The following is a 12394-nucleotide window of genomic DNA, read 5'->3' on the forward strand; positions in this document are numbered from 1 at the left end:
AGATCGTGTTGTCAGATATGCCCTTTATTCCTTTATGGATGCATTCAGTGGCTACAATCAAATTCAAATACATGAAGATGATCAATCAAAAACTAATTTTACTACTGAATGGGGAACATTTTCTTATTGAGTTATGCCATTTGGGCTATGTAATGCCCCTGCCACATTCCAATGTGTTATGATTGCATCTTATCAGGATTTCCTACAAAAGTGGATGGAAATTTTCTTAGATGATTTTTTAGTGCAAGGAACTGAAGAGGATATGCTTGAAAAGTTGGCCTTAGTGTTTGAACATAGCATTGAAATGGGCATTTCTTTAAACCCTGAGAAGTGTATCTTTGGGGTAACCAAAGTCATTTTGTCTCTCTGGATGTCGTTACGGTTGATGAGAGTAAGGTTGGTAAAATCAAAGATTTGCCAGTACCACAAAATCTTCGTCCACAACTGCGAGGATTTCTAGGGCATGCAAATTACTATAGGAGATTCATTTTGAACTTTGCTTCAATTGTGGACCTTTGACAAATTTGCTTAAAAAGGATATAGGTTATATGTGGACTGAGAAATGTCAAGTTGCATTTGAAGACATTAAAAGCGGTTAGTAGAAGCGCCAATTCTAGTGAGTCCTGATTGGACAAAGGAATTTCAGATCCATGCTGATGCATCTCATCCAGCAAAGCAGGGGCTGTGTTGTGTCACGCTAATGATAAGAAAGTTGATCATCCAATCTATTATGCAAGTAGGGTCTTAAGTTACCCTGAGCATAATTACACTACAACTGAAAAGGAATGTCCTGTCTATGGTATTCTCTGTTGATAAATTTTGGCATTATCCATTGGGGAATCATTTTGTATTCTATGTGGATCATGCGCATTGAAATACTTGTTAAATAAACCAGAGATTTTTGGAAGAGTGATTCGATGGATGTTGCTTTTATAGAAGTTTGACTTTGAGGTTGTGTACGACCAGGAAAGTCACATGTGTTAGTTGATCATCTTTAGATTACTTACTAATGATATAGAGAGAGGAGTTGATGATGAGTTACCTGATGCTAACCTGTTTCTGGTTGAAAGTGAGTTACCTTGATATGCAGACATAGCTAATTTTCTTTAGCACGTTTGAATATCCTCATAAAGCGACTAAGCATGAAAAGAAGAAACAACTTCTTCAAGCTCGTCATTATTTGTTGATGGGGGATTTCTTATATCGTTATTTTCCTCATGAACAAATTTATAGATGATACTTAAGAGAGGATGAAATTTATCAAGTTTTAAAAGCATTACATGATGAGCCTTGTGGAGGCCCTTTTGCAGGGGAATTAACTGCAAGAAAAGTATTGATGGCAGGATATTGGTGGCCGAGACTCCTTTACACATTGTAAAAAGTGTGATAAATGTCAGCGAGTTGGTCAACCCACTGTGCAATATGCAACGCCACTACTAGCTTTGAAGACATTTGAGAAATGGGGAATAGATTTTGTAGGACCCATAGATCCTCCATCCTGATATCGTTCTAATCAATATATTTTGGTATGTACAGACTATGTTACCAAGTGGGTTGAAGCTAAACCTCTGAAGACTGATAAAGCCTTAGGTGTGGCTAAGTTCCTCTATGAAGATATCATTACAAGATTTGGTTGTCCACTAGAGCTGGTTAGCAATCGAGGATCTCATTTCCTTAATGACACTATTAGGGAATTAACCGAGTTATATAAAATTAAACATCAAAAGTCTACACCTTATTATACGTTCAAATGGGCAAGTAGAGCTACCAACAGAATTTTGGGTAACATTTTAACGAAAATGCTAGCTAATAATCACCGTGATTGGGATGAACGATTACCTGAAGCATTATGGGCTTATCGCACAAGTTTTAGGTAGCAACCCAACATACACCCTTCACTTTAGTTTATGGTGTTGAAGCCATATTTCCAATCAAAAGGGAGATTCCAACCTTAAGGGTTGCCTTATCTACTAGACTTGGTGAAGAGGAATCTTTAAAAGATAGGTTGTTTACCTTGACCAAACTCGACGAGATGCGCTTGCTAGCCTTACAAAGTCTTGAGCCTATGCAAAGGTGACATAAAGCTTGGCATGATCTCCATATCAAAGTTCGGAAATTTCAAAGAGACGATAAGGTTTTAATTTATGATAGTCGTTACTATAAATTCCCTAGAAAACTATAGATACAATGGTTAGGTCCTTTTAAAGTACTTCGGACCTTCCTTAATGGATCCTTGTTAGTTCAGAACATTGACAAAACTTAAGATCCTTTTAAAGTCAATGGTTTGAGAGTGAAACATTATTTCACTTAGTTCTCTAAAAAAAAGTAAGGGCACAACCATAAATAAAAAAAAGTAAAAAGAGAGAAAAAAAGTTCTAGTTGTAGTAGCAGGCTGTTTATTTTCTTCTTCTTTTAGAATGGGTGTTAAGAAAAGTTATTTTATGGTAGAGATTATCGCCTCATTCACCATCACATTCTTTCCATTCCATCTACTTGGTGATTCATGGGCACCTCTCTAGATTACTTGTTTGTTGCGTTTAGACCATTCGTTCGTGGGTTAGGCATAGAGAATATAGTTTGCATGATTGATGATATACATGAGGTAGATTGGTTATTATGATGGTGGGCCATGGATTTTGATTTAGAGGTGCATGATTGGGATTATTTCCATTTTTTTATTACACTTTTTGGGTATTTTTGTGAGAATGACCCTATAGCATTTATGGAGATGTTTCCTGTCTTAGATGAGCATATCCTGGCTGACCCCATAGTAGATTTGGAGTTTATTAATTACTCTTGACAATGAGGATGAGGGGGTACCCTTGGGTTTACCTAGGGGATTATATCATATGTTGTTGCCTAGACAACAAGCAATACTCCAATATGGCCAAGTACAACCCTATGGAGGGGGTCTTCAATGAGTTTTACCTGTTGGCTTAGCCAATGCACGTGCACTATTCCGTAATATCTAGTGAGAGGTTTAGAAACAAAACAAAACAGAACCACAAAATTACAAACAAATTAAAAAAAACTCAAATATCCAAAAAAAATGTTTCCTTTTATGTTTGATTTTTTGTTTTATTCAAAACAAAACACTAAAAAAAAGAAAAATCACCAAAACAAAACAAAAACAAGAAAACCCATAAACATTAGGAGTAGGATAACTACATTCCTTTAGGGGGAGTGTAGTCTAATCTTTTTGCAGAATCGAGCAATTTTGTATGGAGGAAATACCTGTTACAAATTGGAGCTGATTGTCAAAGCTGTATCTGGGGATGTAGTTCTAAAGTGGAGCATTTTCAAGCAGATTAAACAGGTGGTTTACTTATAACTATAATGTTCATTTTTTCTTCTTCTTTTTTAGTTTTTATCATTTTATGCTTTCTGTAATAGATGTGTCAGTGACAAGTTAATACCACACTATTCATAGTTTAGCTTGTTAGCTTAGGGGGTTTATATATTCTTTTTAACTTTCTTTTATCTAGACTTAGCAATCAACGATCGGTGACCAAGCTGTTAGTGGCTGAGAGAGGTAGTCAAGGTGATTATTTAATAGAGTCACTGTAGCTAAACTAGTTTTGGGCAATATATTTATGCTCTTAATGGTGATCTAGCGATCCCTTAGAAGTGATGTAGGTATCTATGGTTGGGAGTATAGACCTTCAAACTATAGAGTATGGGCGATATGCTAGTTAATTTACACTAATGATGAGCCAAGGGGAGAATAGAACAAAACTTTTATGTTATATGTTGTGTGACCGTCGTCGTACAAGTTGGTAGGCAAGTGGGTCTACTTTGTCTCTAGTGATAGAGCCACGAGCCGTAGCCACGATTTTTACGGGGTGGAAGTGTAAGTGCTAATAATTCCTGCTCGACGCAGCAGTGAGAGTGGAATGCATGCGAGAAAAAACAATCAAGTCCTACGTGACTTGTAAAAATAAAAATAAAAATAATATTTAAAAAAATTAATGTATGCAAAAAACCAACAATTAGAGTCTTTTTTTTTTGAAAATTTGGGAATTCAAAACAAGGGAACTTAAATTAAGGGGAATGACTTCCACTTAGATGTGAATACTGTACATAATTTTTATAATATAGGGGTTAATTGGTTTACCTCTATAGAGCTCTAGCGCCATGGAGGGGGGTTGTTCTTGCTATTAAACAGTAATAAATTTATTGTCTTGCCTAGGGCGGTTTATAGTTATTCCATTAACTAGTCACCTTATTATTAATTTTAGTTGCTATTGGTGAGGTTTAGGTTTGTGATTTTTAAATCTTTATAAATGCTAGTTAGTGAGGGTATATACATTTTCTGGGGTTAACATGTTTATATAACTATGTCTAGTGTTTATTAATTTGTCACTGAGTTGTCACTGACTGACTGATTAACGGTTTTATTGTTGAAACAAATCTAGTTCTTGTTTTAAAATAAGTAAGAATGGACAGAGTACTGGTGTTAGTGTAATGTATTACAGGCTTTATGCTCATGAGGGCGTTCACAGTTAAGGAGGGGAGCCAGTTATTTTTTAAAGTGTAGCAATCAAGCTGGGGAGTTGCAGCAGTTCAAGAAGATTTCATAGTGTTGAAGATATTTTCTTTTTCGTCGAGGATGACTTCAAGTTTCAGTAGCGGAGGAATGCAGACACCAAGATATTTTTTATTTTTGTATCAAAACTGGGGTAACTTGGGATCTGCATGGGCATTTTAGATGCATTTGCATACAAATTAACTACATTATGATGTGTTTAACTTTATTTTTGTCATTTTTAAGTCTACTTAAATATATTCATTAGTACTATTTGAAAACATGTTCGTAGCGAACGTTTTTCCTAAACAATCACCATAGTGAGGTTTTGAGCTCATGACTCGTTGGAATAGCTAATGAAGGCCGTCTTATATGATTGTCTTTTACGATGTTAAAATTGCTCATCCCTAGAGTTTGAGCAAGGAAAAGGGAGAGGTTTGCTATCTGTAGCGTAAAAGGGAGTGAGATAGGTTTTGACCTTAAGACTTGTTGCTATTGATCTTTAAGATCTTTTAGGATGGTCCTTACAACGTTAAAATATTTTCTTTTGATGATTGATTTGGTGGAAACGAGAGTAAATGAATTGTCTACCAAGTTCAAGTAAGTGAGCGAGACAGGCTTGAGACACCAAATTAAACTAATTTTTTCAAAATTTTATAGATTTTCCCACCTTCAAATATAAAATTTAGAGGTAAATTCAAAATTTGTAGGTGGGATTACACTAAACCTAGGCATTTTTCGAGCACTCGTACATAGCTTTGCCTTCTTGCTTGAGAGTTAGTGTGTGTGTTAGTGTGGGGCTGGTTGCTTGTATGTGAATGAGTGTGTGTGTGTGTAGTAAGCTTAGGTAGAGAGAGAATTTAAAAAACGTGAGAATAAAAGAGAATAGGAGAGAGAAGCAGAAATTGAAAGCAGAAACAGAGAAAGAATGGGAAATAGAGAGAATTAGAATGTTGCTTGCTTGTGTGAGAGTGTGTGTGTGTGTGTATGAAGAATTGAGAGGAGAGACCGACTACTTGCAAACTGAAGAGAGAGATGGAAGGAAATTGATTGAAGAATCAAGACTATCCTGCAAAAGTCGGGAATAGAAGCCAAGCTATTGGTCCAAAGCAATCATAACAAGACGATTCAAAGCACTTGAAGGTTGATCTACAATTTGCAATATAAATAAATATAAACATACAATTCTACAATAACAAATAAATTTGAATGTTAAGCATAAGAATTTGATACATAGCTGAGAATATAAAATGGACTTGCATGTATGTTTTTTATTCTGCATCATTGTGAATGTCTGCTAGCGCTAGAGGTTAAACTTAGAAAATCTTCCACGTTAGAAGCATTTAGATTGGGGAGAAAGTGAACATTTGTAAAAAATAAATCAATTGAATACAGATATTGCAATATTTCACCAATGTATTGTGTAAAGAACGAGCGTATGGGAAATTGAGAGTTAAGGTTTGATTGTGCAAAGTAAAAATATCGTTATCATTGGTCGACTCCATATGTCAACTTAAATCTGTAAAGAAGCGTCTTTGGTTATGGTAAAAAAGAAGTACTTTTGAAATGAGACATTGAAATATAAAAATATATGTTATTTTTGTTGGTATGAGTAAAAAAGAAATGCTTGTAAAAGTGGAATTTCCAGGGCATTCATATGTCCTTTATACTTAATTTTAGTAGATTGTAGGGCGTACTCGGTGTTAGAGAGTGTTAGTAAATGTTGGACTACAAAATTCAAAAAATTTAGCAAAAAGAACGCAATCATAAACTTGTTAAAATGGGTTTAAGAGTAGTAAATGAATGGCAAATTAGTGCACGTTTATGATAGATAGGGGACCGTTGGACTAATTGAACGTCAATTAGAAGACTTGGAAGGCAACGTTCACCCCTTGCCCCTATGGTATACAAATTCAATTATTCATTTCCAAGGTTGATTGGTTCATGAGACTCTCTCTCTCTCTCTCTCTCTCTCTCTCTCTCTCTCTACGCTTCCGCATCATCGATTTTGACATGGTAAGTCTGAGCCTTGGTGGAGGCTAAGTTGCATAGCAGCAAAGAAGAGCCAGTGATATCTCCATTATTGTCGACGTCATCCTCCCCTTTCACTACCTCCTACATTTTAAAACATTGTGGAGCTTTCCCTCTGCTTGTCCGTGCCAGTTTCCCCCTCTCCATCATTAGCGTTTTGAGACACTAAGTCGACAGCCCACTGCGCCCCTTACTCTCCCTGTCAGGAACATTTTGAAACGTTGCCCTCAGGAGACCCTTTGATGTCGACCAATTTCCTCCCTACAACATTGTCTGCTATGCATTTTAAAATGTAGTCAGCAAACATTGGCCCCTCCTTGGCACAGATTCCACTGCAACGTTCTGAAATGCACTCCCCTTCCTAGCAACATCCCCCCCTCTCCACGATCGCTCCATCTGAAGCATTTTAAAATGCTGATGGAAGGTTTGTCCTTGATTGGCTTTGGGAAGTGTGAAAACCATGTGGAGGAGGGGCTTGGGAGATGGTACAGACTTAGATCGACTTTGGATAGTGCGGCCTTTGGAGGCAAGGATCTTAGAGCCCAAGAGAGGGGCATCTACGACGACTTGAAAGAGTTATTGAAGGAGTTTTTGGAGCAGAATGGAAGAGGTGAAGAGATTGGAGATTATTTTGCATCTTGGGATTCAGTGCCACTAGTTTTGGAGTGTGAGAAGATTCCAGATTACCAGATTTTTCAACTTCAACATGTTACTAGTCAAAAATTCACAGATAAGGAGTTTTAAAAATAGTCCTTAAATGTACTTGATATAAACAAATTACACATAGTGACCCCCCCTGAGGCAAGAAATCACATGAAGTGATCGATGTTTGGACCCGTAGGTCCGAGTTCAAGGCACATGCATCTAGGAGGGAACCAATCAAACGTATCTAAAACACTATGGATGAGTGCACCAATCCAATGTTGTTGGTCGGATCACGGATAGGATGTGTTTCAGGTTTCATTCTCTGGGAATATTATATTTTGGATGTGATGCGTTCACCGTTCACAAATGGGGATTCCTGGACATAGTGTGGTCTACAATCAAATTTTTTACAAAGGCAATTGATGCTCAAGATGGCATCATTCTTGGGTAAAATGTTAAGGGTAGCAAAACTGAGGGGTATCTAGTAGTCCAAGGCTTGATACTGGGGTGTCCATGGTAGCTCCTTCATCAACTTGGTGTCACTATTGATGTCCACTATGAGTTGCAAAGAGGGTCACTTAGGGTTTTGGCATCTCAAATGAACTGGCCAATGTGATCCCATTATTTATTTGTTCTTTCAGGTATTTATTTTGCTTATTTCTCAAAGTTTGGGTAGGGCAATTCACTGAGGTTGCTGTATAAGCAACCCCTTGCCTTCATTGTGTACATGAGGTGGCAGCCACCTAGCTCGATGTCAGATTTCTAGTCAAAACACAAGTGCCACCACTAGCGTCAGCCAGAGAGAGGCTTGTGAGTGGCAGAGATGGGCAAACAATGCTCCCTATAATTAGTTTGGACCCTTGTGTTGGAGTTCAAGTTATCGATGTTTGGACCCGTAGGTCCGAGTTCAAGGCACATGCATCTAGGAGGGAACCAATCAAACGTATCTAAAACACTATGGATGAGTGCACCAATCCAATGTTGTTGGTCGGATCACGGATAGGATGTGTTTCAGGTTTCATTCTCTGGGAATATTATATTTTGGATGTGATGCGTTCACCGTTCACAAATGGGGATTCCTGGACATAGTGTGGTCTACAATCAAATTTTTTACAAAGGCAATTGATGCTCAAGATGGCATCATTCTTGGGTAAAATGTTAAGGGTAGCAAAACTGAGGGGTATCTAGTAGTCCAAGGCCTGATACTGGGGTGTCCATGGTAGCTCCTTCATCGACTTGGTGTCACTATTGATGTGCACTATGAGTTGCAAAGAGGGTCACTTAGGGTTTTGGCATCTCATATGAACTGGCCAATGTGATCCCATTATTTATTTGTTCTTTCAGGTATTTATTTTACTTATTTCTCAAAGTTTGGGTAGGGCAATTCACTGAGGTTGCTATATAAGTAACCCCTTGCCTTCATTGTGTACATTCACGGGTCGATTTTCATAATAAAAAAGGGTAGCTTCTACAATAGTGTTCCCCTGATTTTCTCTTCTCCCTATTTTCAAATGGAGGTGTGACCTTTTCTCATCTCCCCCCCTTGTGCGCCCTACTCACGGGGGTTCGACCGACCCTTATATGAGCACACTATTGCTCTAACAAAGTGAAACCTTTAATGTGGTTGGGTTCAGATGGCACGGCGGCAAAGAAAGAAAGAGGGGTGTTCAGCTAGAGCGGCAAGAAAATCTTGGATGAAAAAGCAGAACACCTCTCCGGACCCACAAAAAGCCTTGGCGACCCCCTTCCCCCCCTCGTCAGGCAATGGAGTTTGTCTGCCTTCTTGCTTGCATGAAAAGTGAGCGAAGCTTCAAAGGCTGATTTACAGCTAATAGCTACCACATTGTGTGAAAACGAGCAGGGCAGCAGAATTTGTAGGCAAGCGGATTGCCTCTGCCTCCGTCCACAGTGGGGTTAGGTTGTGAATTAGGTGCAATACGTTGTCTCGATCCCCACTCAACACTCAAATACCCCTCAGATTTCAAAAATTCCCTTTGGGTGGATTGTTCAAGATTTTCTAATCTCTATTCCTTTTTGACAATTTAAATCCGTATTTGAGTGCTTAGCAGGTAATTTGCAACAAATTACCTCGCAATTCATCTCCAAAGCCTACATACCAACTCAACTTCTAGTTTTAGCATCTTGTATTGATAGACAATCAATCTTCTTGTGTGGGCTACAATTTTTTCCATCTTTGAGAAATTTTGGAAATTTGAGGGCTATTTTAGGAATTTCCGAGGGGTATTTTGCTCTTTCATCGCTTTTCGCGTGCTTTAATTTAATAGCCGTTATGTTTACCGGCTACACATTCTCGGGCATTTCTTCATTTCCTCAACAAACAGAAAAGGACTACTCCCATATTCGACGAAGCAGGAAGCAGAGCCTAGCAGACGCCAAGCTAGCCTGTATAACAATGCGTTCCAAGCTCGTACTTGCCATGGGCACATCTGGTGATCCAGAAGGGCGGGCCTGCTGCGAGATGGTGAAGCAGGACTTAGGGCTGGAGACCGTGAAGCAGCTCGGTTGGGGAGGGCAGGGTTTGGTTTTACTCTGCCGCGACCCTGCGTCTGGCAATCGCTTCGCTTGCAAGGTGTTGGCCTCCCATCGTGAGCGTCAGCACAAGGTCCTCCTCGCATCGTCGTCATCATCATCGACTTTGCCGAAGAAGTCTGAAAAGAGGAAGCTTATAAAGATGAGGCCCAAGGAAGCCGTTGAGAACGCAAACTTGCTGCGGGAGGCAGAGCTTCTTCACCACCTTCGTGGCTTGCCTGGCATCCTGCCCCTCATCACAAAGGTCGAGGGCGATGACGGGTGCGTCCATTTATTTACCCCCTTCTGCGACGCGGGTGACCTCCTCGATAGACTCGATGCATGCCCGATCCTCCATGAAAGGGAGGCTGCCCACGTTGTGGCGAGCCTGGCCCGAGCCCTCATCTCGTGCCATGCTCGGGGCGTCGTCCACCGTGACATTAAGCCTGGGAATGTGCTTTTTCGCAGGTATGAGGCCACCAAAATGCAAATGCAGAGTATAAGTGCACAAGAATACATGAATTCTAGTTTGCAGAGTAATTCTATAATTAGTACTAAACTAGCTGCTGCAGGTGCACCAGGACTATATTCATTAGAGCTACATGAGGTGTTGCTGGCAGACTTTGGGCATGCTGCGAGGGTGGAGCATCCCTGGCAGAGGCTTGATGACCCCCATGTTGGAACCTCGACCTTCCGTGCGCCGGAGCTCATCCAAGGACGCTACGACCATCGCATAGATATCTGGAGCCTCGGGGTCCTCCTCTACCTCATGCTCACTGACACCATGCCCTTCATCCAGCACCTTGCTCACGATGCCTCCGACAAAGACATCCATGCTGCCATCCTCTCCAACAAGCTCTCTCTGGATGGGTCCATCGACCTTGCTGCCTCAGCTCAGGACCTCCTCAGAGGCATGCTTTGCAAGGACCCCCAACATTGCATCACCCTCCAGCAAGTCTTGCATCATCCCTGGGTTGTCCTCAACGTCTCGAACTGTGGCCAGAAGACCCTGAGCCATGTCGTCGAGAAGAGCCCTACTCCAAACACTGGCAGTAAAATTCACACTCCTGCTGGCTGTTCTGTATCAGCTCAAGCAGCTGACGTAGCTGTGCAGCCCAAGGCATTGAAGAAAGAACCTGTAATTCCTGGTACCCTAAACCACAATATTGTTGAGAAGAGCACTAGTATGCGAAATGCAGGTGTGCACACCGCGAGGAGGACATCTGGGCATCGACCTGCATCGGCTCAAGTTGCGCAACCCATGGTAAAGAAAGAGCCAGCTGTAGTCTCCAGCACTACAGACCATATTCATACATGCGCGGCGCGGCCAGCAGTAGGATCTCCAACTTCCACCATGAATGCCATGCCTCTCGGCAGCGTCACACCAGCAGTAGCAGTGGGGCAGAATATCTCTATCTCATGTATGCCGGGAAACAGTAGTAGCATTGCAAACGACGATGAGGTGGACGATGAGTTTCCCAGGTTTACAAGGGTAAAGCGACAACGAGTTCAAGTGCCATCAGCTGCATGCCATCAGCAGCATTGGCGAGTCGTGGAGGCTCATCAAAAAAGGCCAGCAGGCCACATACCCACCACCAGAAATTATACCTATGGAGCACCTCCTCCTTGCATCTGCTAGCATTAACTGAAGCAGGAGCTAATCAGATAGGGCTGATATTTTTGAACTGGTGCATTCTACAGAAGGTGAGAGAAACAATACATTGAAGCTTTTAACATTTGGTGCAGCGGTACTACGAATACCGGCTGTTAAACGTACTACTTGTAACTGCGCAACTGAAGACATCTCGTCTCAGATAATTTTGGACTACTCGTAGGGCTTTGATGCTGCAGGATCATTGAAAGATCCAAAACTGGTATAAAATCCGTGTACATTCAATCTGACTTTCCGATGTGTTTCTCTGTCAATTAATTACTGCTTCGAGTGCAGCTTGCAAGCATTTTGTGTTAGTAGTCAGCGTATTGGTGAAAATGTTTGTCTAATACACTTTCAAATTAGATCTCTTTGATAAAAAACGCATGGCATATAAGGTACATATTGCATTCTCAAAATACAGCTTTTCTTATCTGATATAGTATTGCCTGGCAATTGATCAGGAATCATCATCATGTGATGCCTTCCTTGCCCATTGTGCTTGTGCCGGTGTCATGTTGTTTACTTCATGGCTCTTCTAAAACTAAAAGAGGCTGCGTTCCCCCCACCACATCAAGTACCTACGACACCTTTCTCCTGCATATTCAGCTCCGGCTGGCCGCTAGCAATCTCCTCCAGCTCAATATTCACAATGTCAGAGCTTCCCTTCGCATTTATAACACTTTTTGACACAATATTGTAACTCACTCACCTTATATGATATTTTAGGAACAAACAACTAGATGTTATCAAATCAAAGACTTGTCAAAGATTATTTTGTATGTGCTACATGAATATAGCTCTCCTCTCTCGATTTTAAAGGTCCTCTTTGCATCATTGTTCGCAAAGGTTCCGGAACTTGGAAGGATTCAACATCCTTGCTCCGGCCCAGCTTGCACGGCCACCACACATAGATCATTCCACTATGAGATCTAACTCTCCGCTAGGTCCTACTTTGCATGCCTCACCTCACGGCTACTCGTCGATGCACAGGCGCCGACCGTCAAAGATCC

At 40.7% G+C, this 12394-nt stretch overlaps 1 protein-coding gene across 1 annotated transcript; it reads left to right on the plus strand.

The window, feature by feature from the left end:
- Positions 1-9528: 9528 nt before the first annotated feature.
- On the plus strand, positions 9529-11682 carry LOC147436650 (uncharacterized). Its single transcript, XM_086488205.1, has one exon. The coding sequence runs from the start codon at positions 9615-9617 to the stop codon at positions 11367-11369; it is 1755 nt and encodes a 584-aa protein (XP_086344331.1). The 5' UTR covers positions 9529-9614; the 3' UTR covers positions 11370-11682.
- The last annotated feature ends 712 nt before the right edge of the window (positions 11683-12394 follow it).

This window comes from Adiantum capillus-veneris, chromosome 18, assembly GCF_014529385.1.
Source record: "Adiantum capillus-veneris isolate H3 chromosome 18, ASM1452938v2, whole genome shotgun sequence".
NCBI lineage: Eukaryota > Viridiplantae > Streptophyta > Polypodiopsida > Polypodiales > Pteridaceae > Adiantum > Adiantum capillus-veneris.

Bases quoted from the DNA above. Each gene is read 5' to 3' on its own strand.
- LOC147436650 (XM_086488205.1), top strand. From the start codon at position 9,615: ATGCGTTCCAAGCTCGTACTTGCCATGGGCACATCTGGTGATCCAGAA.